Here is a 25,085-nt window from a genome sequence, read left to right on the forward strand (position 1 = left end):
GCTATGCTCCGGCGGGAAGAAATAAATGGAGTGCGCTCTCGCTCCTCCAGTTCCTGGCGACGACTCGTCGCTACCAATACACCGGCCACTAACTCTTGGCCCTGCCAGGGATGAACACACGCTACACTAGTAGATGTGCCCACCGACAGTCATAATCCTACCTACCAGGTTTACCTTGAGCTGCCGGTCGTTCACTGCAGGCACCGGTGTCGCCCTTGCGTGGTTGGGAGGAAAAGCTGTTCTGTTATTGTTGCCCGAAGGCTTACCTTGTCTTCACTTAAGTTTCCTATCGATCAATACAAATACCAAGTATAAACGCGTCCGTTTTGGACCGCCAGTTGTAACTCACGACTCTTCGGCGCTTTCTCTGCGACGTGGCGGCGTTACCGACGACTCAAACGGCCGCTGAAACGCCACCGAGACTGGGGACAGGCGTCGATGACTCATAAGTTCGGATCTTGCCAGTAGGTTCGCACCGTATTTAGCGAGCATCAACCACCCACGCTTGACTTGGGACCGTCGACGAGTCATCGTCACCGGCCTATTTAGGCCAATCAGCGATCGGGGAGTTTGGTCCAATGACTGGCGACGGGTTGTGACTTGCCGGTTAGCGCCGCCGCCTCGAGTCTTCTTCGCCCCTCGTCCCGCCTTTGGGTTTTGGCTTCGGCTTCATTTTCCGATACCACACTTAGCAAAGGATGGCCGTATCTCGATCAGAGCATCGCAGAGATCGCGTGCGTCCAGTAGTGTTAGCCCGTCATCTTGCAGACGCTTCGATACCGACTCCACGTCGCGCAAGCTCTCCAGCAGCCCCGCGAGTTTGCGGTGCGCGGTACGAGACGGGATGTAATCCGCCAGTTCCTCGTCGTCCGCCGAAAGGAACTCGCGCAGCCTGAAGAAGCGCTTGATGTAGTGGGCCTACTTTGGCTCACTACTTTAGCTTACACGTCGCGCTACGTGTATGAGGAAGCGTAGGAGTTTATTAATAATTTGAATTAATTATATTTGAGTCCACAAGTATAATAAAAATCAAATAAAACACCAAATAGCTAGTTTAAGGTAAAATGAGAACTGTATTGTTTGTGAATTGATCTTCCTCCTAAATCTGCTAAAACTGTTATCATCTATGAAAGGGGTTGACAGCGACTGGCTATCAGAGCCCCGCCAATATGCACGTCTCTAATTGGTAGAACGATGCTGTTTTCTACCAATAGGATCTTTGAGTAGGTGTGGACCGCTCATTGTGGTGGCCCACTTCAATGTATCCATTCATGTGCCTTACACCAATGTAAGAAAGTATCTAATACCTTTAACAGATATTTATCTGTTAAACCATAAATGACAACTGTCACGCACAAGTGACTGTTGTCACTTGTGACCGTTGTCACTTGTGACCCTTGTCATGCACAAGTGACTGTTGTCACTTGTGTGTGTGTAACCCCGTTACACTTGAGCATAGCAAACGTGGATGACCAGCGTGTGTCTTGGCGGAGAACTGGCACCAGGGTGGTTTTGGTCCTAAAATTCGAAAGGAGTGTACACATAAAATCGTATTTAGCCAAACCCAAAATAAAAAGTGTGAATACCCAAATTACCTTAATTTGGCGGCTTGCCTCAGCGTACGCAGTTTGCGCACGAGCTGCTGCACTTCTTCGAGAGCACTGTCGTGTGGCTCCAGATAGTTACGAACGGCCAAGTTAAGGCGGTGGCTTGCACACCCAACCAGCGGCACGCCAGGCAAATTTGCAAGTCGTTTGTTAAGTGCGCAGTTGTCTCCAACCAGGAGCTTGCAACCAGAAATCGACTTCCCAAAGAACGGCAGGAAGCGCATGATGGCGGTAAGATAGCCCTGGGCATTCATCTGGTCGTCGGGCTCGTCGGTCACCGGGGCCAGCGACAGGAGCGGGTACTGCGGCCCGGCCTCGGTCTTCTAGCAGGCGTAGACGGCTAGGTAGTGCTCCGTTCCATGTGACCATCCGTCGATCATAAGTCCAAAGCTATCAGGCATTTCCACCCCAATTGCCTTCACTACAGCCTTCACAACCGCTCCATGCTCTCAGTGAGTGTCGCGACAGAAATAGGATTCAGCTTTGTGTACCTAAATTCAAAATTAGAGTTAGATATGTAGTGGGTCTAACTTGACTCACTACTTTAGCTTACACGTTGCGCAACGTGTATGAGGAAGCGTAAGTACTTAGTAATTACTTAGGTTAATTATATTTGAGTACACAAATATAAGTTAACTTTAGACAAGACTCCAAGTAGCTAGTTTAAGGTAAAATGAGAACTGTATTGTTTGTAAATTGATCTTCCTCTAAAATCTGCTAAAAACTGTTTATCATCTATGAAAGGGTTGGCAGCGGCTGGCTGTCAGGGCCCCGCTAATATGCATGTCTCTGATTGGTAGAAAGATGCTGCTTTCTACCAATAGGATCTTTTGGGTATGTGTGGACCACTCACTGTGGTGGTCCACTTCAATGTATCCATCGGTGTGTCTTACACCAATGTGAGGAAGTATCCAAAACGTTTAACAGATAACCTATCTGTTAAATTTACAAGTGGCTTGCAGCCACTTGTACGTGTAACCCCGTTACACCATCCCCCCTTAGGTTAGACGCGCGGGGTCCCCGCACGTCAATCTTTGGAATTGACCATTCGTCAATTCTCCGCGTTTGAGAAGAAATCCGCGCTCATTCAACGATGAGCGCGCCTCAGAAGAAGTCCGCAAAGTCGATGGGGAGTCATCTCTCCATCGACGACTACTCGAACGCCAGAAGGCGAAGTATGGTGACGTCGTCGACTTCGACGACGACGATGAAGACATGGAGGGCGAGGAAGACTCGCCCTCAAAGCGTAAAGACTCAGTGTCGAGCGAATCGCTCGACCCTCACGCCAAGAACATTCGCCCGCGTGAAGGGGACGAATCGGACGCTTCGAGTTCGAAGCGTTCGCGTACTGAGAGTGATACCCCACTCGCTTCAGCTGGGGCTCTCAGTACTCCGCGCGCTGCTGCTGCAGCGCGTGATGTTAAAGCTCAAGGCTCTCGCGCGCTGCGCCTGCAGCGCGCGATCCATGGATGCCGACCGCGTCCGAGATCGCGGACCGGTTTGGGAACTCGGTACCTCCGAATGAGGTGCCGCTGTACGTATGCAGCGCCATCAAAGATGACGCTGTGGTTGCCGAGCTGCACTTTGATGCGGAAACGCATCAAAGGCGTGATACTACATCGGACTCTTTCATGAGCTCCGATGGTTTCAAAGCAAGAAGACTTCTTCTCGCAGCAAAGTGCCCGAATGGCAGGCACTTTGTCAAGCTGGAACGCCTTTGTTGAGAACTTCAACAAGAGGCCGAGTGCTTACCGTGATCGGATTAAGCAAGCGCGTGATCGCTTCGAGACGTACTCGAAGCGTGGAAAACTGGAGCAACTTCATGTTGCTGCTGAGGAGGCGAATGTGCCGTGCGCTGTGCCCGAGGGCTTTCAGTGCACGAAGTGCTTCCCAGGCGCGGTCCGCTTGAGCGACCGCGACCTGAACGGGTACACGTCGTTCCGTGTGCCCGAGAGTCTCAAAGAGCTCCGTGCTAAGTTCTTAGCACGTGAGGGTTCGGGCGCTGGCGATGATCGCAGCGCTCGCTCTACTTCCGCTGTGCCAGTGCGTACTGCTCCTCGTACGCCCTCACCATTTCCGGAACGTCCTCCAGCAAAACGTTCCGCGGCTCCCATGTATCTTGATGGGGAGGAAATCCTCTCCAACGAATACGAAAACGAGCCCCTTGAGGGTTCGTTTTCGGGATACTATGGTCAACAATCCGCTCAACAATCCAGCGGGTTGAGCCGCGGGCGTCACGGATCGGCGGTGGCGGGGTGGGAACACGCCCGGGTATGATCAGCCCCGGGCTGATCAGTATGCGCCTCTCCACGACCGGGTGACCGTCGTGGAGCGTCTGTAGGCGCTGAGTTCGCCGCCCTAAAACAGGAGCTGGCGAACCAGAAGGCCCAAGTCGCGGCGGTCTCGCAGACCGCCTCGAACATCCAGGTCGAGCTGGGGACCCAGATGAGGGTTGCTCCAGCGCGTCCGCGCGCTGGAGGAGAGGTTGCTCGTCGCCGAGGCCAAGTCCTCCGCTTCTGCCTCGGCTCCTGCCGAGGCTTCGGGTCAGCCGAGCTAGATGGCTCGTGCTGCCGGTATGGCTTCAGCCGTCCGACGTAAAAGGTCGGATGGAGGCGCATGCTAGACGGTATGTCTAGCGTGTATGCGTTGCCGTGCCGTGCCAACACAGTGAACGGCCCGATGAAGCGCGGAGCAAGCTTGCTTGCTCCGAAATCCGAAACTGCATGTCTAGGCAGGTTTTGTGTAGCTAACAAAACTAATGAACCAACTTTAAATTCATTTGTGTTGCCTCTGCCCGCATTGTCTGCGTTCAGCTTCTGTTGATCAACAGAAGCTGCTATTGTGTCTTGGACAAACCGAATCACGGCTTGTCTTTTGGTGATGAAACTGATTGCATCCGAGCTGAAGTCATTCAGCTCGCTCTCCGCTAGAGGCCCGGCCTCTGCGTGGTTCTTTGCGGTGTCTGCGCCCTGCGCAGACCCGTGGTCGTTGGCCAAGTTGTTGGGGGAGTCTGCGCCCTGCGCAGACCCGTGGTCGTTGGCCATGTTGTTGGGGGAGTCTGCGCCCTGCGCAGACTCATGTGGTTTGTCCATTGTTGCAGCTGACACTGTGCAAGTGTCAGCGGTTTCTGCGGCTGCTGTATTGCAGTCGTAGATCCTCCCCCACTTAAAGTGGGAGCCATCACTCCGAGTAAACTCGGGAGGCGTGGATGCCGCATGGCATTCACGTAGAACGGTGTATGCCCGGTCGAGGCATGCACTGAGTTATTGATGGCAAACTCTGCCATCGATAAACACTCGCTCCAGTATTGGAACGAGTGAGCGTAGCTCTTTAACATATCGACGAGCACGCGATTCACGCGCTCGGTTTGACCGTCCGTCTGCGGATGATCCGCAGTCGACATGGAAAGTTGGCTCCCAAGAAGTGTAAACACTTCTTGCCACAGATGCGCTGTGAAGCGCGGGTCTCTGTCCGACACGATGTCGGACGGCATGCCATGGTGTTTGAACACCATGTCGACGAGCAGACGGGCCGTCTGCTTCGCGGTCACCTCTGCTGGCACCGCAGCAAGATGTACCATCTTGCTGAAACGGTCTACAAAGACCACAACACCGGTGTTCCCTCCGCTGTCCGGGGGAAGACCAAAGATGAAGTCCAAAGACATGGACTTCCAACACTCCGACGGAGTCGGTAGTGATTGCAATGGAGCCTGCGCGAATGGCGCAGGCTTTACGCGTTGGCATACCTCGCAAGCACGGATGTACTTGCGCACCCACTTATACTGGTGGTGCCAGTAGAAGTCGCGCGTGAGAAGGACGTAAGTCTTCTCACGTCCGAGATGTCCCGCAGTCGGGGCATCATGGTACTCGTACATGATCCTGAGTCGCAGGTCATGGTCATTTGGCACGACAACGCGATCCGCGTTGTCGTCGACTGCGTTGTAGAGTAGCAGTCCGTCGTGCACACGAAAGCGGTGTGCACGCGCTCGAAGGTGCTTGGGCAGCTTCTGACGGGACTTGTCAGAAGGCGCTGTGCCATAGGCCAGCAGAGCTTCGCGTCCGCGTCGTGCGCGAACGCGGCCTTCACATCATCCAACAGAGATGATGTGGGTTTGCTCGATCGCATGGCGTCAATGGCATTGACGTCAACAGCTTCTGCATAGTCTGGCCGACGTGATAACGCGTCGGCCACCACGTTCAATCTTCCGGGTTTGTATTCGACCCGGAAGTTATACTCCGCAAAGAATGAGAGCCATCTCGCCATTCTTTGTGAAATGTGGCGACTTCACTGCGGTGCGCAGTGAAGCATGGTCGGTGTAGACCACAAATGGTCTACTCCCAAGCAAGTACACTCGGAACTTTGCGAGTGCATACTTCATGGCAAGGAGTTCCTTGTCATGCACCGGATAGTTGCGCTCAGCGGGCTTCAGCTGACGCGATTGGTAGACGACACGGTCACGGCCCTCGTGATCGTGCTGTATCAACGCGCATCCGATCGCGAAATCGGATGCGTCACACACTACGTGAAATGGGCGATCTTGGTCAGCCACTGCCAAGATCGGCGCCTCAGTCAAGCCCCGCTTGACTGCATCGAATGCCTTTTGGCAATCGGGTGTCCAATTCCACACAGCTTCTTTCTTAAGAAGCTGTGACAGCGGGCGGATCTTGCCCGCATAGTCCTCCACGTACTTGCACAAGTACGTGGCTGCTTCAAGGAACTGCCTCAGTTCCTTGACACTTGAAGGCGTTGGCCATTCATTAATCACTCTGACCTTTTCTGGGTCAGGGCGAACACCATTTTTCCCTACGAGACACCCGAGGACGGGTATCTCGCTCGCCCCGAAGATACACTTCTTCAGGTTCGCGTAGAGCTTATGCTTTCGCATAAGCTCAGTAGTTTCCGGAGATGCACCCTGTGCATCTCTACGTCGTCTTTCCGTCCACAGCCCGGCTGTGGATGAATACATCATCGAAGTAGCTCGGTGCGAAGTCGCGCACCGAGCGCAACAAGTGCGTCACGCACCTGTTGAAGGTCGCAGGGCATTCTTAAGCCCCTGTGGCATTACTAGCCATTCCCAGAGCATGCCGCTTGGCGTGCTCACTGCCGTGAGAGGGATATCGCTCTCACGCATTAGGATTTGATAAAATCCATCTCGCAAGTCGAGAGCACTGTAAACGGTGCTCCCGGCCATCGAATCGATGATAACATCTTTTCGTGGTATCGGCGTCTGCGCCGGTACCGTCGCATCGTTCAGCTTGTTGTAGCATGAACGATGCGCCATCCGCCCTGTGGCTTCTTGACACAGAACGTCGGAGCACTGTGCGGGGACTTTGATTCCCGCACTTGTCCTGCTTTGCGACGACTTTCAAAGAAGTCGTCGATCGCTTTCACTTGCTCTCGCGGCAGTGGCCACTGCCGCGTGACACAGTACTTCGTGCCCGGCACGAGATCAATCTCGTGCTGAATGCCCTTATCCTGCGGAAGCTCCGCAGGAATGTCTTCCGGGAGTACGTCTTTGTACTCCCTCAACAATTCGTAATAGGGACTCGACTTCAGCGAGTCCCAACCTTGTTCCTCGAAGCGCTCTCGCTTCGTCTTCGCACTGAGAGTGTCTTCACTCTCAGTGGTACTTCCCATGAAGAGCTGCCTCAGCTCTTCGCTCGCTATCCGTTCTTTCGCTGTCCGAAGAACGCAGACTTGCTCGATGCGTCCATCGTGCAAGTCGCGTGTGAAGCGCTTCCAGCTCATGGCTGGAAGCGAAGTCAACTCCGACGCCGTCGTCGGAGGACTAGCGAGTTCCATGTCGCGATACTGGAATCCAGTATCGGTGCGCGTCAAGACGCTTAGCGTCTTGACATTCGGCGTCACCGCCGCAGTCTGCCCAGCAGACTGCTCTTGTTGCGTCTCGGTCCCGGACCGAGACTTGCGCAGCGTTTTCCGCTTGCGCCGTCTTCTTGTTGTGCGGAGCCCGGCTCCGCACAGTTGTTCTTCTTGTCCAGGCCCGGCCGTGGACAGTCGTTCGTCGGCGGACCCTGTCCGCGGGCGCGCGGTATCAAGCCCGGCTTGACCGCATTTTCCTTCGTGCAGCCCGGCTGCACGGTAATGTGTCCTTCGCCGACAGACCCTGTCTGCGGGCGCGCGATATCAAGCCCGGCTTGATCGCATAGCGCTTCGTCGTGCAGCCCGGCTGCACGACAGCATGCAATTGCGTCAGTGCGGTACGTTTGCAACCGCCCGCACTGTTTGCAGCGTCAACTCCCGGAGTTGACACGCCTTCGTCACCTCGACGCCAATCATTGGCGGAGCCCCTCATGACCGAGGGTGCGTCGGCTCCCGGAGCCGACGCGTCGTTGTCGACCTGACCGCTTCGGGTCAGGGACTGTCCCTTACACGCTTGAACGTGGGTGTTGGTTCCCGGAACCAACACATCTTTTTCTTCCGACGTCGGCAGCATTGCCGACGTGGGTCTCACTTGTGCGCGCCCTCGCGCACTTCCTGGCCACTCCGGGACAGCAGCATGAAGCGCTGTCTCGACTGGTGAGCCGCGCGCACCTGCTGGTGCGCGCGCTGCGGTAACAGGGCCATCGCTCTCTGTTCCGCTGTCGCGTCCGAAGCGCACGAGCGTGCGCTTCTTCCAGTCTATCACCGGATCATGCCGTGCAAGCCACGGCATGCCCATTACCACGTCGAACTTATCGTCCAGGTCTAGGATGATAAAGTGTTCGACAAACACTCGTTGTTTGTACGAGAAGCGCACGTTCACGACGCGCTTCTCGGTCTTCACGATGGCACCTGTTGCCAGTCGTACCTCCAGAAGACTTCGAGGTGTCTCTACCTCCTCGAAGTCAAGTCTCGACAGGCTTCGTAGTCGAACAAAGTTGTTCGACGCGCCTGAGTCTACCAAAGCTCGAAGAGAGTCACTCGCTCTCTTCGAGTAAACCTTCAAGATGACTAGGTTCGGCCTGTCATCTTGTTTCTTGCAGTGAGAGCTGGTCTCACTGGGGGCTGCAGTCCTTAGTGTCGCGTGCCCGATGTCGGCACGCGCGACTGCATTACCAGTAGGGCGCCCCGCGCCTACTGGATGTTCGCGTTTTTGTTGGTCCGCGGCGATGCCTAGCATCGCCACGACGGCCACCTCCAGGGGCATGGGAGCTGTGCACTCCCGTGCAAAGTGACCGATCCTTCCGCAACGGAAGCATCGCACGTTACCTCCCTGCTGCTGGTAACCAGCAGTTGTTGCGCTCGAGAGGTCCATTGGTTCCGGACCTCCCGTCCTCGCTACCGGGCGTGGTTGCGGCCTCGGCACGTTCACATGCAGTTTAGCCTGCCGCAGGCTAAACTCCTCTTGCATGGCAAGAGTGATCGCAGCTTCGAGAGTACTCGGGTACTCTCGGAAGAGATAGGTCTTCACAGGCCCATCTCTAAGTCCTTTCATGAACGTGACGACCTTGGTCGCCTCGTCAATCGGGTTAGTCACGATATTTGATACCAAGTATCGTGCGCGCTGCGCGTAAGCATGGCCATCATGCTTACCCTGTTGAAGGTCGAGGAACTCCGCCCTCGACCGGAATTCGTTTTGCGGGGGCTCAAACGCTTGTTTGAGCTCCTCCTTGAATACTTCGTACGTGCTGAAGCACGTAGGATCGGAGAGTCGGCGTCCATACGCCCAACTCCTTGCGCGTCCGCCAAGGCAGGACATGGCGAACGCGACCTTCGACAGCGGGTCGACGATGCGTCGAGCCGCTATGGCTGTGTCGAGTTCGACAAGCCACCGGAGGAGAGGCTCGCCCTCTCTTCCCACGTAATTGCTTACGCTCAACTTTAATGGTTGAGCACGCGGTGTCGTCCCTGACGACGCCGTCACTGAGGAAGCAGCGTCACGCTGCTCCTTCATGATGAATCCCAGAGCAACACCATGTTGCTCCGTCGGCGATAGCGTACGCAGCATTGTAGCTATCGCCGCTTCTCCAATGACTGTTGACAGTCGTTGGAGGGCCTCCCACTCTGGGTCAGACAGGTGGGGGCAGTCAGCGCGTGCAACATGCGTTGCAGGCGTGTTGGAGCTCTCCATGGGCACCTCCGTGCTCATGTGGTTCTCGGCTCCGCGTTCGTACACCGCGTACGAACGTCAAGCAGGACGGACTACAAAGTGCTACCAGGTGTAGTGGGTCTAACTTGACTCACTACTTTAGCTTACACGTTGCGCAACGTGTATGAGGAAGCGTAAGTACTTAGTAATTACTTAGGTTAATTATATTTGAGTACACAAATATAAGTTAACTTTAGACAAGACTCCAAGTAGCTAGTTTAAGGTAAAATGAGAACTGTATTGTTTGTAAATTGATCTTCCTCTAAAATCTGCTAAAAACTGTTTATCATCTATGAAAGGGTTGGCAGCGGCTGGCTGTCAGGGCCCCGCTAATATGCATGTCTCTGATTGGTAGAAAGATGCTGCTTTCTACCAATAGGATCTTTTGGGTATGTGTGGACCACTCACTGTGGTGGTCCACTTCAATGTATCCATCGGTGTGTCTTACACCAATGTGAGGAAGTATCCAAAACGTTTAACAGATAACCTATCTGTTAAATTTACAAGTGGCTTGCAGCCACTTGTACGTGTAACCCCGTTACAAGATACGTATCAATTTCTAAAATAGACCCAGCGTCACTTACTGTCGCGTTTCTTTTGAATCACAAAAGGAAAGCGGCAAGTTGCCCATGACAACCCAACGCAACCAAGCGTAGCGGTTAGCCGCTTTCTGGCTTACCCATGTTAGCAGCGTTCCGCTAGCTGCCACGCTAGCGTCGCGCATGTCACTCTCGTAGTTATGATGGTCGGTTCGGACGTGCGACACCAGGTTGGTGTAGCCCGTCCGTGGCGTATGCTTGCGGGATTTCCCACATGACTTGCAGGAGTAGTACCCCGTAGCCTCTCCGTCTACGTCTACGCAGGGCTTGAAGTAAAAGCTTGCTATTTGCCTGGGCGTGAAGGTCGGGTGAGGCGGAGTGGCAGCGAGTAGGTTGTCAGCCATGGTGGCGTCGGGATGCGTGCAGTAGGGAGTGGTAGTTTGAGTTTGTGTTTGGAAGTGAGGCCTGTGGTTCTGAGTGAGCTGCCGGAGCTCGATGTGTGGCTCCAAAAACGCTGGTACTTTGAACGGTGGGGCGATGCTCTGCAAAATAGGTAACCTTAAAATAAAGTGGTGCAACATAAATTACGGATTTTAACCTGAATTGGCACCAAAATAAAGTATTGTAACACTAAATACAAATTTATTTGTAGGGATATCTATTTTTGGGGATGCCTGGTGGTGTCGCTTTCATTTGATCGATCGTGAGGGCATCCCCGGTTACATATGCTATTGTAACGCAAAAATAGTAGCATCAGAAAAGGTGCACTTGCTCTCAGATACTAGTAATATGGATGTAATGGAAGCAAGCAAGTACCTTAGTTCACAGAAGACAAGCTCGCAGCGAGGTACTTAGGTCGAGAGTCGACCCGACCTGACGCGTGCTTGGGGAGTCTATCGATTTAGCATTTAACAGGCGATCCAGCTAAGAGGGGGACTTTTTTGGGGGAAACTAAAAAAAAATTCAATGCGGAAATTGTCCTATTTCAATGAAATTTTAGTCGGAACATAACTAGAATTTCTAATGACGAATGAATCAAGCCCGGCTCTCGTAGCTGCACTGGTTGTGTCATGGCAAGGTATGCAAGCAGCATGCCGATACTAGCGCTGTTTGAAGCATTTGTAGGGATTTGGAGGTATGAGACATTTGATAATGGTACAGACGGGATGCGTTGGAGAGGGGATTTCTCAGTGGCGCAGAATTCCAACTGGAGGGGGGACGAGAAGACTCTGGTGGCCTGAGCCACAGAAACCGAGTGCAAGGACCGAAGGCGGTGCTCCGAATTTAGACATGCATCGCATTCACACCAAGGGCAATCAGGCGGAGGCGCTGTTTTCGAGCGCTCATGCTAAGATGTGAGCTGCGTTCAAGTGAATAAAGACAGCATATTTATAGGTTTGAAATATCGATCTATCTGATGATGCTAGTTTCACGACCTGAAAATGAAGACCGCAATTACTTGGCTCGACGATTTTCCCCATTTTGGGCCCTTTTTTCCCTCTTCTTAACTGGATCGCCTGTTAAAATGCGATTTCATGCCGGAATGAGACCTTCACTCGTTCGCTACCACGTATGTATAGTAGTACTTCGAGTATGGCGCACAATCGCATCCGATTGTGCGCCGAGCTTTAAACGATAAACAACATGATTGAAATTCATTGTACGCCACGAACACCTCCTGCATTCACTTTTGTCTACCAACTAACCCGCTGCTTGATCCATTTTTCGTTTTGCTCTCTCGGTGAACAGTCCAGCTGACGGTCTTCTTTTCGCTCGTGCTCCCCATGGCTCCCGCGTCCAGTTCCATTGACACGAATTATGACGTTGCAGACGCGAAGGAAATCGGCTACGAGAGTGGGACAGGCCTCATGGCGGCCGGCTCACATGCTCTGCATGACCATGTGGCGAACCGGTTGGAACGATCTCTTGGTAAGCAACTACCGAAAGTGCAGGTGCGCTTTGAGAACGTGTCAGTGTCTGTGAGTGCTGTTCTGCACGATGGCACTCAAGTCAAGTCCGAGCTCCCGACACTGCCAAACGTGGTTAAGACGGGGATTTTGAAGATGTTCGCGAAGAAAAGAGTGGTGGAGAAGCAGATCCTGCACTCTGTGAGCGGTGAATTGAAGCCGGGCACCATGACACTGGTGCTTGGTCAACCCGGGTCCGGCAAGTCGACGTTGATGAAGCTGTTGAGTGGTAAATTGTCTGCGTCTGGAAGTGTCCATGTGGAAGGCGAGGTGACATACAACGGCATCCCACAGGAGAAAGTGCGCAAACGAGTCCCCCAGTTCGCTGCGTACGTGCCTCAACAAGACAAGCACCTGCCGAGTCTCACTGTGAAGGAGACTTTGGACTTTGCACACGCGTGCAGCGGTGGCGAATTGTCCAAGCGAGAGGAACAGCAGCTGGTGCTAGGATCTGACGGGGAGAACCGAGCTGCCGTCACAGCAGCTCGGGCCTTGCGCAAACATTACCCAGACGTGATCGTTCGCCAACTTGGTCTTGAAAACTGTCAAAACACTGTGGTGGGCGACGCAATGCTGCGTGGTGTATCCGGTGGCGAGCGAAAGCGCGTAACGACGGGCGAGATGGCTTTCGGCAAGAACTACGTGGTGATGATGGATGAAATCAGCACGGGTTTAGACAGCGCTGCCACTCTCGACATTGTCTCGACGATTCGAAGCTCTGTGAAAACGTTTCGTAAGTCCGTGGTGATTTCGTTGCTGCAGCCGTCTCCAGGGGTATTTGCCTTGTTTGACGATGTCATCTTACTGAACGATGGCTACGTGATGTACCATGGACCGCGAGGCCGGGCTTTGGACTACTTTGAAAGCCTAGGCTTCAAGTGTCCACCTCATCGCGACGTTGCTGACTTTTTGATGGACCTTGGCACCAACAAGCAGCACCAGTACGAGACTGGCCCTGCCCCAGCCACCGCGGAGCAATTTCGCCAAGCATTTGAGCAGTCGACTATCCACCATCACTTGATGGAGAGCTTGCAAGCACCAACGAGCCCAGATCTCGCTCGCGACAACACACTCCACGTTGCCTCTCTTCCGGAATTCCACCAAAATTTTTGGGGTGGAACATGGACGCTCATCAAGCGAGAAATGACAGTGACGATGCGGGACATTGCAGCCGTGAAAAGCCGCTTCCTGATGGCAGTTCTACTTGGACTCTTGCAGGGGAGTACGTTCTATCAGTTCGACGACGTGAATTCGCAACTCGTGATGGGCATCGGGTTCGTCACGATCAACTTTGTGACTACAAGTCACATGGCTCTTATTCCTGCGGCGATGGCCATGCGAGACATTCTCTACAAGCAACGCGGGGCGAACTTCTTCCGTGTCTCGTCTTATGTGATCGCGCGGTTGATAAGTATTGCCCCAATTGGTCTCATGGAGTCTCTGATCTTTGGATCTTTCATGTATTGGATGTGCGGGTTCGTTCCAAGTGTCGGAAACTACTTCCTGTTTGAACTTGTCCTGTTCTTCGTAAGCATGGTAGCTGCGTCTTTGTACTTTTTCATCGCGTGTGCGTCGCCAAACGCAAACATTGCTTTTCCAGTAACGCAACTGATGCAACTGTTCTTCGTCACGTTTTCAGGATATGTGGTTACCAAGGACACCATTCCGGACTACATGATCTGGGTCTATTGGCTAAGCCCTCAAGGCTGGGGCGTCCGAGCTCTCGCAGTGAATCAGTACAACGATCCCCGATTTCTCACGTGCGTGTACAAAGGCGTCGACTATTGCTCCCGCTACGGCATGCAGGCCGGAGAGTATTTACTCAGCGTGTACGGCGTGCCAACAGAGAAAAACTGGCTCTGGTTCGGCTTGGTGTTTTTGGCCGGCGTCTACGTGACCCTAACGCTGCTGTCGTGCTTGGTGCTGGAGTACGTACGCTACGAAAGCCCGACCAGTACAACTTCAAGTGGGAACCACACTGACGAGCCCTCTGCGGAAGACGAATATGAACTGATGAAGACTCCGAAGAGTGCTGGCGGCGACGATCGAGTTGATGCGGTGGTTGAAATTCCTCCCTCGAAAACCTTCGTTCCTGTTACCCTTGCGTTCCAGAACTTGTGGTATTCGGTCCCGGACCCCGCAAACTCAAAGGAGGACATCGACTTGCTAAAGGGTGTTAGCGGCTTTGCGTTGCCTGGTACCATGACTGCGTTAATGGGGTCCTCGGGTGCAGGTAAAACCACACTCATGGACGTGATCGCTGGACGCAAGACGGGAGGAAAGATTCGTGGAGAAATTATGCTCAACGGCCACGCTGCCACGGAGCTTGCTATCCGCCGGTCCACGGGCTATTGCGAGCAGATGGATATCCACTCCGACACAGCTACCTTCAGGGAGGCTTTGACATTCAGTGCATTCCTTCGCCAGGACGCCGACATCCCCGAAAGCCAGAAGTATGACTCGGTGAACGAGTGTCTGGATCTCCTGGACTTGAACCCCATCGCCGACCAGATCATTCGGGGCAGCTCCATGGAGCAGATGAAGCGGTTAACGATTGGGGTGGAGCTCGCAGCACAACCGAGCGTTTTGTTTCTGGATGAGCCTACCAGTGGACTCGACGCTCGATCCGCAAAGCTCATCATGGACGGAGTGCGAAAAGTGGCCAACACTGGGCGCACCATTGTGTGCACAATTCATCAACCGTCGACTGTGGTGTTCCAGCTCTTTGACAGTTTGCTGCTTCTAAAGCGTGGAGGTGAGATGGTGTACTTTGGCGACGTAGGAACAAAGGCCTCTGAGCTGGTGAACTACTTCGAGGCAATTGACGGCGTGACCAAACTGGAGCCGGGCTACAATCCCGCAACTTGGATGCTAGAGGTGATTGGTGCGGGAGTTGGTCATGCGAATATCAACACGGCGGACTTTGCTGCTGTTTTTAAGGATAGCGAAAAGTGCCGGCAGATGCAGGCTAACCTGGATTCTGAAGGAGTCACGCGGCCGTCACCTGCATTGCCTGAGCTAACGTTTGGCCGAAAACGCGCTGCCAGCAACATGACGCAGGCAAAGTTCTTGATCAAGCGGTCCTTTGACTTGTATTGGCGAACGGCGTCCTACAATTTGACTCGCAACGTCATCTCCGTGATCCTAGGGTTGCTTTTCGGGATTACCTATGTTGGCGCGGACTACAGTTCGTACCAAGGGATTAACTCGGGCATGGGCATGATCTTCATGGCGGCGTCCTACATTACTTTCGTCACGCTGAGCGGAGTACTTCCCGTCACGTACCAAGAGCGAGTGGTCTTCTATCGTGAGCGTGCTAGTCAGACGTACAATGCGTTCTGGTACTTCATGGGCACCACCATCGTTGAAATCCCGTACTGCTTCATCGCAACACTCATTTTTCTGATCATCTTCTACCCGATGGTGGGGTTCACAGGTGTAGGCAACTTCTTCACCTTTTGGTTTTGCCTGGCGATACTCGTGCTGTTGCAAGCGTACCTCGGACAACTTCTGATCTTCCTGCTGCCAAGCATGGTTGTGGCGTCTGTCTTCGGCTTGCTCATCAACACAATCCTCATCCTGTTCACCGGCATGAACCCTCCGGCGGCGTCGCTCCCTCGAGGCTACGTGTGGTTGTATCACGCTATGCCCAACAAGTACACGTTCGCCAGTTTGACGGCGATCGTCTTCGAAGCTTGTGACGGCGACGGACACGGTCCAGGCTGTCAACAGATGACTGGCACACCACCAACACTGGCGGACGGCACCACGGTGGCTGAGTACATGGAGAGCTTGTTCTGGATCAAGCACAGTGAGATCTGGTCGAACTGCTGGTATGTCGTCGCGTGGATCGTTTTCCTGCGTCTTCTGACGCTTCTAGCGCTGCGCTTCGTCAACCACACCAAGCGGTAAGACTGCAGCTCTACTGTAGAGGAAGGAGACGCACGAGGACCTTAAAGTGCTTCATTCAAATACACTGCGAGAGCTCCTGAAAGATCCTACTCTTGAGTTCATAAGTGCTTCTTGGTACTGGTCCAGGATTTGCTATCGACGTCGTACGTTAAGGAGCACGAGTTTGTCGTGGGGGCCAGACCACAGCGCACTTGACGTTGCTGAAAGAGTCGTTTCGCTGGACTCCTGTAGCAAGGGACCCTCGACGCACTTATGTGTGACTTGTGCAACAACTTCAACAATCCGACCAATGGCAGCGCATTCCGCGAATTACCATAGTACGAAGTGGCGCTTGGCGTTTGACATTCTGGCATCGAAATTGAAACATTCAAACCCGCTGCAACGATGATTGCTGGCTCTATCTTCCGCTTTCCAGGGCTTAGTCACGCTCGGGGATGGCTGCTCTTGTGCCAGTTCACTCGCTAGAGCTCCATTTCCATATTCCCGGCTGCTCGAGTCTTCCTGCGGCATTGCAATCGCTGACGTACTGCTCCCAGCGCTGCGTGGCGCTGCTCCCGCACCGCATGCATCGGAACACTATCCAGCGCGAGCATCTTCGGTACAATTGCGGCCTCACCACTTCTCGTTTTGCCAACTTTTCAGGTCGTCATTGTTCAAAATACCTTGTCCGCACAATTCCCAAGTGTAAGCCCGAGACCAACCCCGACAACCACCAACCATGGGCCGCAACCGCCACCATCAACACACTCGAGCAACTCACTACGACCAGCGCCAAACACGAGACGCCAACGAATACGATGAATCCAAGCGCCGCAAGATGATCCGCTGGATCAAGTCGCGTTTTGGCTATGTGGAACCGGAGACTGCTGCGCGCCCACATAATCGCAGTAGCCTCAACAAAAGTGGGCGCAGCAGCAGCTTTTCGCTGGGCTCGTCAGGCTGTGGCAATCCGCAGTATACGCCATCTTACCGCATGGACTACCACACCCACGTCTTGATCGTCGGTGGGGGGATAGGCGGACTCTGCCTCGCTCAAGGTCTCAAGAAAAATGGGATCCCCTTCACTGTGTTCGAGCGCGATCCGTCTCCCAACTATCGTACTCAAGGCTACCGCTTGCGCATCAACAGCGACGGGTACCAAGCGCTAAAGACCAACCTCTCATCCGAAAACTTCGAGGTGTTCCTTCGAGCAACAGGCCATTTCCAGCCCGGATTCAAGTACCTGGACGCCGAAACCGGTGCCACCGCTCCGCCAAACGCGCAATTCTCGCACAAATCCAACATCACCAAGAACGTCTTCAGCGCCGATCGAGCCATGCTGCGCTCCCTGATGCTCACCGACCTAAACGAGCATGAAATTAAGTACGGCATGGCTTTCAAGAGCTTTCATGTACAACCCAACGGGCGTGTAGAGGTTACCTTCGAGAATGGCATGACCGTAGAGGGCAGCGTGCTTGTAGGCGCCGACGGTACGACATCGCGTGTGCGCCGGCAGTATGTGCCACGCGCCGCCACGCTGCTCGACACCGACAGCGGCGCGATCTACGGCAAGACGAAGTTGACGCCCAATATTGAAAACTTCTTCGAGACTGACAAAACCACCATGGTCATCAGTAAGGAGCCACCGATGAGTCTTGTCATGGAACCACGCTGCAATGTGCAGGCCGACCTGAAAGAATTCGCAGCAATGTCAAGCACCGACGTGCCAGATCTCCAGAACTACATTTGTTGGGTCCTCATTGCTCGCGCGCAGCACTTCCACCGGAACGAGGAAACCACGGTTCAAGATCTCTTCGCCATGAAACCAACGCAAGTCGCCAACTTGTCGAATGACATGACGCGCAACTGGTGCCCAGAGATTCGTGCAATCTTCGAGCATCAGTCGCCCGAGTGGAGCTCGTTCCTGCGCATTTCGACCATGTCCCCGGAAATCCGGCACTGGCAGCCGTCTACGGTCACACTCATTGGAGATGCAGTGCACACGATGGCCCCCGCAGGAATCGGTTGCAACACAGCTCTCCACGATGCCCAAATGCTGGTGAAATACTTCCGTGAAATGGGTGTAGGAGTGGATGCCATAGCGCAGTACGAACACAATATGCGTCAGTACGGCTCCGAGGGCATCTCCATCAGCATGGACGCTGGGAAAATGATGTATGACCTTCCGGGAGTCGAGGACATGCGAGCAGTTGTGTACTGATCCAGGGGAGAAGCGCATTGGCCAAACAGACTGGATATTTTCTTGAATATTCCTTGTTACTTGAATCACGTTTGTATGTATATTAGCACTCAATGCTGTCCATCGTTGTCCACTGTTACTGGCAAGGTCACTAGTGGGCCAACTCGACCAGCAAATACTTCTGGGATTGAATGATGCTTTCATTTTAGATAGCACGTCAAATCAAATCGCGAGCCAAGAATTTACGCCGTTTGCCAGAGGCGGCCATCTTGTGTCATGTGCCATTCTTGCGTCGCGCTCCGGACTGTCACCCTGAAGTTCGAGTAAAGGCCACGCGTTTCGAGACTCTGGATCTCCTGCGACTGAGGACTGGGAGGTTGCGCGCTAATTTTCGTCACAAGCGGTGGGCCAGTCTCATTCGCACGATCGTCACCACTCAGTACATTCAAGACTGCTTCGAAATCCTCATCATGCTGGTCTAGCGCGGGGGCGTAGTGCCGGCTAGTTTTTCTGTGGCTGCCATCAGACGTAGTCCGGGCCTCGTTATTAGCAACAAGTTCGTCTAGTTCAGCCGGAGGGTCGTTGGAAGCAAGATCACTTTTAGCAGACAGCATAGGAAAGTCAAGTTCATACCGCCGAAGAAGTTCACATAGTGGGAACGCCTCCGTCCACACCTTCAGTTCTGTATCCCGAGGCTCCAACGAAGATGGGATTGGGGAATTTGGGGGTGACAAACCAGTGTAGAGCATCTCCATTGTCGACGCAAATCCGCCGTGGAAGGCATGGAATGCACGCTGACGGTAGTAAACTGCATCCAGAATACGTTCAATAGCCATGCGCTCCTCCAGAAACCCAGTCATAGCGCTCGACAGCTCCATTTCACCACCAGGTAACTCATTCTCGCTGCTGAAGAAGACGAACCCCCACCTCTCAGGACGGTGGATATCAATTACCCCCGTCGGCGCCCACACGATGTTGTCCTCGCGCTTGTCAGGCACTTTCTGGTACTGCAGCTGCTGTGTATCAACGTTCACCACCGTTTCGAGCTCATACTGCACACGAGAGAAATTGACCCGCCACACGTCGCCTGCCACAGTGCTGGTAGAAGTCACGGCTGGTCTAGACGTTTGCCCGGAAGACGAAGGAGGTCGGGGAGTCGCTCTCCCTGATGGCAATCCAGTCGCGCTCGGAGGTTCCCCCACTTTGCCACGAGAGCGCAGCTTGTCGAACTGCTGCAGCTCCGCAAGAGACCAACTCATCTCGATGCACCAGCGCACACTCTCAGTCTCGGGCGAATTGGTCAGGCCGTCCACGAACACAGCGGAGCGCAGAGATACCAGGTTGAACGGGTTCTCGATACTGTAGCCATCTTTGTATGGCCGATGGAGCAGGAGTTCCCAAATGGTGTTCAAGCAGTTCACCTCCAACTCACTACATCAAAACCACATAGTCAGTCAGTTACCAAAGCAACCGTTTAAAGTAAAAACCGGAAGTTTTGACTCACTAGTAGTGGTGTCGACTGCCGTCCGGGTTGAAAAACACCTCAAAGTCGTTCTCGTGGTACATGGTGCTGTTCTTCTCGGTGATGGTCCCCCAGATCTTGGGCTCGATGAGCTCCGCGCCGACGTACAGCGTGTCATCATCGTACATCATCTTGAACCTGGTAAACGGGTGCTCCTTAGGTTTGCGCTGAGACCCTTCGATGTCCACGAAGGCGTCGGACCACGGCACATGGGCCCAGTCCTCTTTGTCCACCCTGCAGCCAACGGATTACGTGAAACTTAGACAAGGGGTCTACCTCTGAGCCTGAACTGGGGAAGGACGTACCTTCCGTCCAGCGGCATGGGCTCATAACCTGCTCTATCGACCTTGCGACGCAAACAGATGTAGACGGGAGGCCGCAGCGACTCCATGTATGCCCAGTCCTCGCCCATGGTGACGTCGAGTTGGGAATCCACAGGATGTGGTGCCTTCAGCGCCTGCACTGTAAGCTGCAGTGGGGGAAGATACACAAATGGATTTGCCCAATCGGCACCAAACGTCTCTCTACATACTGTATGAAATGAACGCCTCGGTAAACTGCAGGATAAACTGCCGACAGCAATACTTAACCGTGATGTGGCGTACCGATTGCCTGGTAGTTTAAACGTTTTTTTTCTTCGCTTGGAATTGCATCGCAAAGCAATACTGTTGAACAACGATCAAGCTCATTATCATGAGAAAGGTTGATCGTCTGAAATCTCTGCCCATGCTAGCTGGTTGGGCACGCCTGTCCATGATTTTAGCGTCGTGCATTCATCATTCGGTCGCTACAAATTCAGCGAGGGCAATGGGCTGTCCTGCTTCTTGGAACGATTGACCGGCAAAAGTGGAGTCAACGCAGGAAAATCCGAGATGTTTCGCCGCCAAGCAAACGTTCGCTAACCCCCAACCATAGATGTTGTTCGGGTACTCCTGGTATGTGGTGTTGCCGCATTCACTAGGGACGAGGAAAGGCTTGTGTAACTTGCGCGTCGTCGTCTCGGTGAGACTCTGTAAAACCTTCTCGTACTCTGGCGGCTTCACCAGAGAGCTTTCTTCCGAGGAATTATACAAACTGAGCAGCAACGCGATAGCGCCAGCCACGTGTGGCGTCGCCATTGAGGTACCAGTGAGCCGCGTGTACGCACCGTCCTTGACGCTCATGGCTGACCGAATTCCGACTCCGGGGGCAACAAAGTCAGGTTTGATGACATACTTGCCGCTTGTGGCCGTCACACTTTCGCCAAAATCCTCTTCCAAACTCGGCCCCTTCCCACTTGCACCCCAGAGCGAGCTTCCTCCAATCAGCGCGCCAACGGCGATCGTATCCTCATGGCTGCCGGGGTAGTACACGCTTCCACACAGGAATCCATTGGTGTTCCCACTCGCAAACACTGGGTAGACGCCAGCCGCGCGCCAGGTGTCAATCACCTTGCTCAGCCACGTCCACTGCGGATATGCAGGTGTCGAGCGGTCCACCCCAAACGAATTCGTCACCACATCCGCACCAAGAGAGCAGTCCGCGCCCGTGCCGTCCATTTTGGTGGGGCACAAGACCCACTGTGCAGCCAACAGGAAGTCGCTCTTGTTCGCCGCGCCCCATATATCGAACGCTCGCGCAGTGATCCACGTCGCCTCGGGCGCTACGCCGACCCCCTTCCCTCCCACAGCCGTCCCCATGGTATGGGTCCCATGACCCACCTCGTCGGCCGTGTCCGGCGTCTCCTTGGACATGTCCGTCCCGGGCGTGAACCAGAAGGAGTAGTCGAAGTCCACCGTCCCGTCCTGCTTCGTCCCTGGCGATATATCAATCATCACCAACAACACAAGACCGTCAGCCACCCCACCTCACCTCACAACAATATAATAATGCTACTCTACCTCTGAACGTATCTCTCAGTGCCTCGTGGGTGTATCTCACCCCGGAGTCGATGCTAGCCACCACCACGCCCTTCCCTTTCGCTCCTAGAGCCCAAAGCTGGGGGGCGTGCAGTAGTTTCACATTGCTCTGGGGCTCTTCTCCTCCCCGTTGCTCTCCGAAATCTTCTTCTCGCTGCGCCCCAATGAGCCTCAGCACTGGAGCGTCCTCCTCCACTTGTAGCACCCCCGGGAGGCCACGCAGCCCTTTATCTGAGAAGAAGAAGGTCTTTAAGTCTGTATTGTTATCGTTGTACCGAACTACCAGCGTGTTCTGCAGCCAGAGGCGGGAGACGACTGCGTCGCCCACGCTCTGGGCCTCGATGAAGCTCGCGACGCTGCGCTGCGCGCCGTCGACGGCTCTGGAGAAGCTCTGGAACACGAGTCGGCGCCGCTGCGAGGCCCCCAGCGCCGGGGAGAGGGCGAGCGAGCGAGCGTCGAGTGGCGGGTGCAGGTGCACGAGCAGCACGCGGTCGTTGAGGCCGCGGATGAGGCCCAGCGCGAGAGAGAGTGAGGCCAGGAAGAGCGCGAGATGGATCCGGCTCATCGTCAGGAGTGCGGAAGTCAGAATGGCGGTTGAAGTTGTTTGTGGTGTGGCGCACGTTATTTGGGCGGACTATTTTCTGGAGGCGGATTGCGGATTTTGTGTTGACCTATATCTTCCGAATCCCTCGGAAACCGCATCGGTCTATCATTCGTCCAATTTTGACAAAAACTAGTCAAATCCACGTTTTTAGAGCCTTAGAGAATGAATATACCGTTGGAAACGCATCTGTATTGGAACTTCGAACCTGCGAGTAGATCTTTTTTTGCGGAGACCTTTTTTGCGGAGACTCTATTATCTTGGGCTTTGCAGCGATCTCAAAAAAGCAGCTCTGCGCTGCGGCGATTGCTGTCTCATGGCGGCGTGTTGACGATGGGTGCCGCGCCTCCAGCCAGCGTCGCTGGGCCAGCGATCGCGGTCGCGTCGTCGCGATGAGAAACATCGGTGCATCTCGCCGCCTGCTGGCGGTTTGTGCATTTGTGTGCGTTTTTCCGAATCCACCTCTCCAAAAAGCCTGGAACGCGGGCTGTTGCAGGAGTACGAGTGTGACACAAGCAGGCTCAAATCGAGCCCACCCCGCTCGAATGTGGCCGGTGGCTGTCGCCCCGAGCGTACGTACGGTAACTGCGCCGAAAGCAGCCACAACTCGCCTGTAGGCCTTCGCCTCGGTAACGGGGGAAAGACAAGACCAGGGGGCAATTCAATTCGCGCCCCCGCTAGCGCTACAATCTCATCGTCGCCACTCCCCTCAGTGCAAAATCCCCGCACAACCCACTCTCTCGATCTCTGTATCCCCCTCGGTCGGGCGCAGCAGCACTCCCTTTTTCGAAACGGCAAAATCACCGCCATCTACAATCCAATCTTTCGGCCCGAAAAAACCCTCAGGCGCAATACAGCAGAGGGGTCGACCGACCGTCCCTCGGCGGTCGCGGGCGGGCTCCATTCCACGACAGTCGCGCGCCCGCGCACTCGGCCGCTCGGCCGCCCTACAAGTCCCCACTGACCCACACCACTGCTCTCATTGTCGCCGGGCAACGCAGGCGCCTGGGTGCCCGTCTTCTCTTCGCAGGGGAATTCACAAAAAACCGCTCGGGCTCGGCAGACGGGCAGGGCAGCGCCAACCGATAAGCAGCAGGTCCCCGCGGATAACCCAAAGTGCCGGAGCCTCAAGCAGCCGCATGGTGTGGCTGGACCCGACGTCGACGCTGAGCTGCGCGAGCGGGGCGCTGCTGCCGCCCATGCTGCTGGAGGTCGTGCTCGCGGGCGTCATCCTCTGGCGCACCTTCCACCAGCTCTACTGGAACTCGCACCCGCGCCGCATCTTCCTGCACATCGTACGCGCGCTGCAACGTCAGCCGTAGCGCTGCTATTGCTGTTGCTGTTGCTATTGCTGCTTCTTGCTGACTTGAAACTGTGTGGGTGTTGTGTGGCACTGCAGGTGCTGCTGCTCTCGTGCGTGCTGCGGCTCGTGTTCTGGCTGGGCATGTGCAACTCCAGCGTGCTGGCCGTGGGCATCGCGTGTCTGTGGTGGTCCAACTCGATGGTGCTGCTGTGCACGGCGGCGGTGATCTTCCAGTGGGCCAGCGCCGTGACGGCGGGCAGGGTCACGGCTCAGGAGCTGCAGCGCTCCAAGCGCCTCACGGCCATGCACCCGCTCGTGTTCCTGCACTCGGTGCACTTGATCTGGACGACGGTCATGGGCATCCACGTCATCGCCCACGGACTGAGCTCGCCCAGCGAGATCGACGACTACCCGGACGACGCCGCCGCGTTGCTACTCACCTACCGGATCATCAACATCTGCACCCTCGCTTTTGACGCGGTGGTGGCGTGCTATGTGGCGGTGCAATTACGAGAGAGACTGCTGTCGGCGGCTATGGCGGACGACATGAAGAAGAAGTCGGTCGTGCAGATGACGCTGCTGATGGCTCTGCTTACGGCGTCGGTGACGCTTCAGATCGTCATGGACGTGCCGGTTTTCTTCTCGGGACTCAGGGATTCGTGGTCTTCGATGAGTTTCGAGGGCTTCTGCGTCGTCAAGTACTTCGTGCCGGGGCTGCTGTTGAGCCTAGCGTTCCTGTACATCATGCGTCGTGTCGAGCAGCGCGAGCCCACGCGGATGGTGGTGGTCCCGTCACGGTCACTAGTGGAATTTGTGGAGTGCTCATCACCCGACTGCGTGTGGTGTGCACACCACCGGCGATATCATTTGAACCAGAACAAGTGGGATGTGACGCTCATGACGTCGTTTTCTCCGCGGACGGTGGACTCGAGCTTCCACTCGTCCACCCAAGCGAATCTCTCACAGGGATCCTGGTCGTCTGGTAGCACCCCCGAGGTGCACCACCACCACATGTCTAGAGACAGCCACCACCGACTTCATCAGGCACACCCAGCGCACCAAGCTCACCATGGCCGTGGACACATTCCCTTTCCAGCACAGACCCATGGAGATTACGAAGCTCCCAGGGACATTCCAGAACATCGAGGTGCGCGCTACAGCTGAAAAGCCAAGCACCTGATCAGCTACTTACAGTATACGGCAAGATGCCTACTATGCGTAGCGCACATTCAAAGCACACGACAGACATAGAGGCTCTTTACGCGACAAGAGAAGCCACACTGACCAGGTTAGCGTTTAGCCGCAGCAAGCTGGCGTTCCCGGGTGGGTAAGCGCACAAGAGCCTCGCTGATATGAAGCGTCTCATTATTTATGATGTCGAGAACGAAAGCAAGCTGCCGACACAGCGGGATCTGCATCTGCAGCCAAACTATACGCCAATGTAATGGATCCTGCTCGTGCTACGAGC

At 54.6% G+C, this 25,085-nt stretch overlaps 4 protein-coding genes across 5 annotated transcripts; 3 read left to right on the plus strand and 1 right to left on the minus strand.

Moving 5' to 3' along the window:
- Positions 1-12,019: 12,019 nt before the first annotated feature.
- IUM83_12117 (ABC transporter G family member 36) lies at positions 12,020-16,114 on the plus strand (the record flags this gene model as incomplete). Of its 2 annotated transcripts, none has more annotated exons than XM_067936719.1 (1): positions 12,020-16,114. In XM_067936719.1, the coding sequence occupies one exon, from the start codon at positions 12,020-12,022 to the stop codon at positions 16,112-16,114; it is 4,095 nt and encodes a 1,364-aa protein (XP_067795139.1). The 2 variants fall into 2 exon arrangements, with proteins under 2 accessions (XP_067795139.1, XP_067795140.1); XM_067936720.1 differs by having other exon boundaries at positions 14,564-16,114.
- A 718-nt stretch (positions 16,115-16,832) lies between these two features.
- IUM83_12118 (Cercosporin toxin biosynthesis protein) lies at positions 16,833-18,314 on the plus strand (the record flags this gene model as incomplete). The annotated part of the gene is made up of 1 exon (XM_067936721.1): positions 16,833-18,314. The coding sequence occupies one exon, from the start codon at positions 16,833-16,835 to the stop codon at positions 18,312-18,314; it is 1,482 nt and encodes a 493-aa protein (XP_067795138.1).
- A 457-nt stretch (positions 18,315-18,771) lies between these two features.
- IUM83_12119 (putative serine protease family S08A) lies at positions 18,772-22,278 on the minus strand (the record flags this gene model as incomplete). Its single annotated transcript, XM_067936722.1, has 7 exons — positions 18,772-18,809; positions 19,030-19,724; positions 19,798-20,049; positions 20,121-20,346; positions 20,421-20,480; positions 20,726-21,610; positions 21,696-22,278. The coding sequence occupies 7 exons, from the start codon at positions 22,276-22,278 to the stop codon at positions 18,772-18,774; spliced, it is 2,739 nt and encodes a 912-aa protein (XP_067795132.1).
- A 1,175-nt stretch (positions 22,279-23,453) lies between these two features.
- IUM83_12120 (uncharacterized protein) lies at positions 23,454-24,781 on the plus strand (the record flags this gene model as incomplete). Its single annotated transcript, XM_067936723.1, has 2 exons — positions 23,454-23,609; positions 23,714-24,781. 2 exons carry the CDS (start codon positions 23,454-23,456, stop codon positions 24,779-24,781), a joined length of 1,224 nt encoding a protein of 407 aa, XP_067795004.1.
- Positions 24,782-25,085: the final 304 nt, after the last annotated feature.

Source organism: Phytophthora cinnamomi (assembly GCF_018691715.1).
Source record: "Phytophthora cinnamomi strain GKB4 chromosome Unknown Contig22, whole genome shotgun sequence".
Lineage (NCBI taxonomy): Eukaryota > Oomycota > Peronosporomycetes > Peronosporales > Peronosporaceae > Phytophthora > Phytophthora cinnamomi.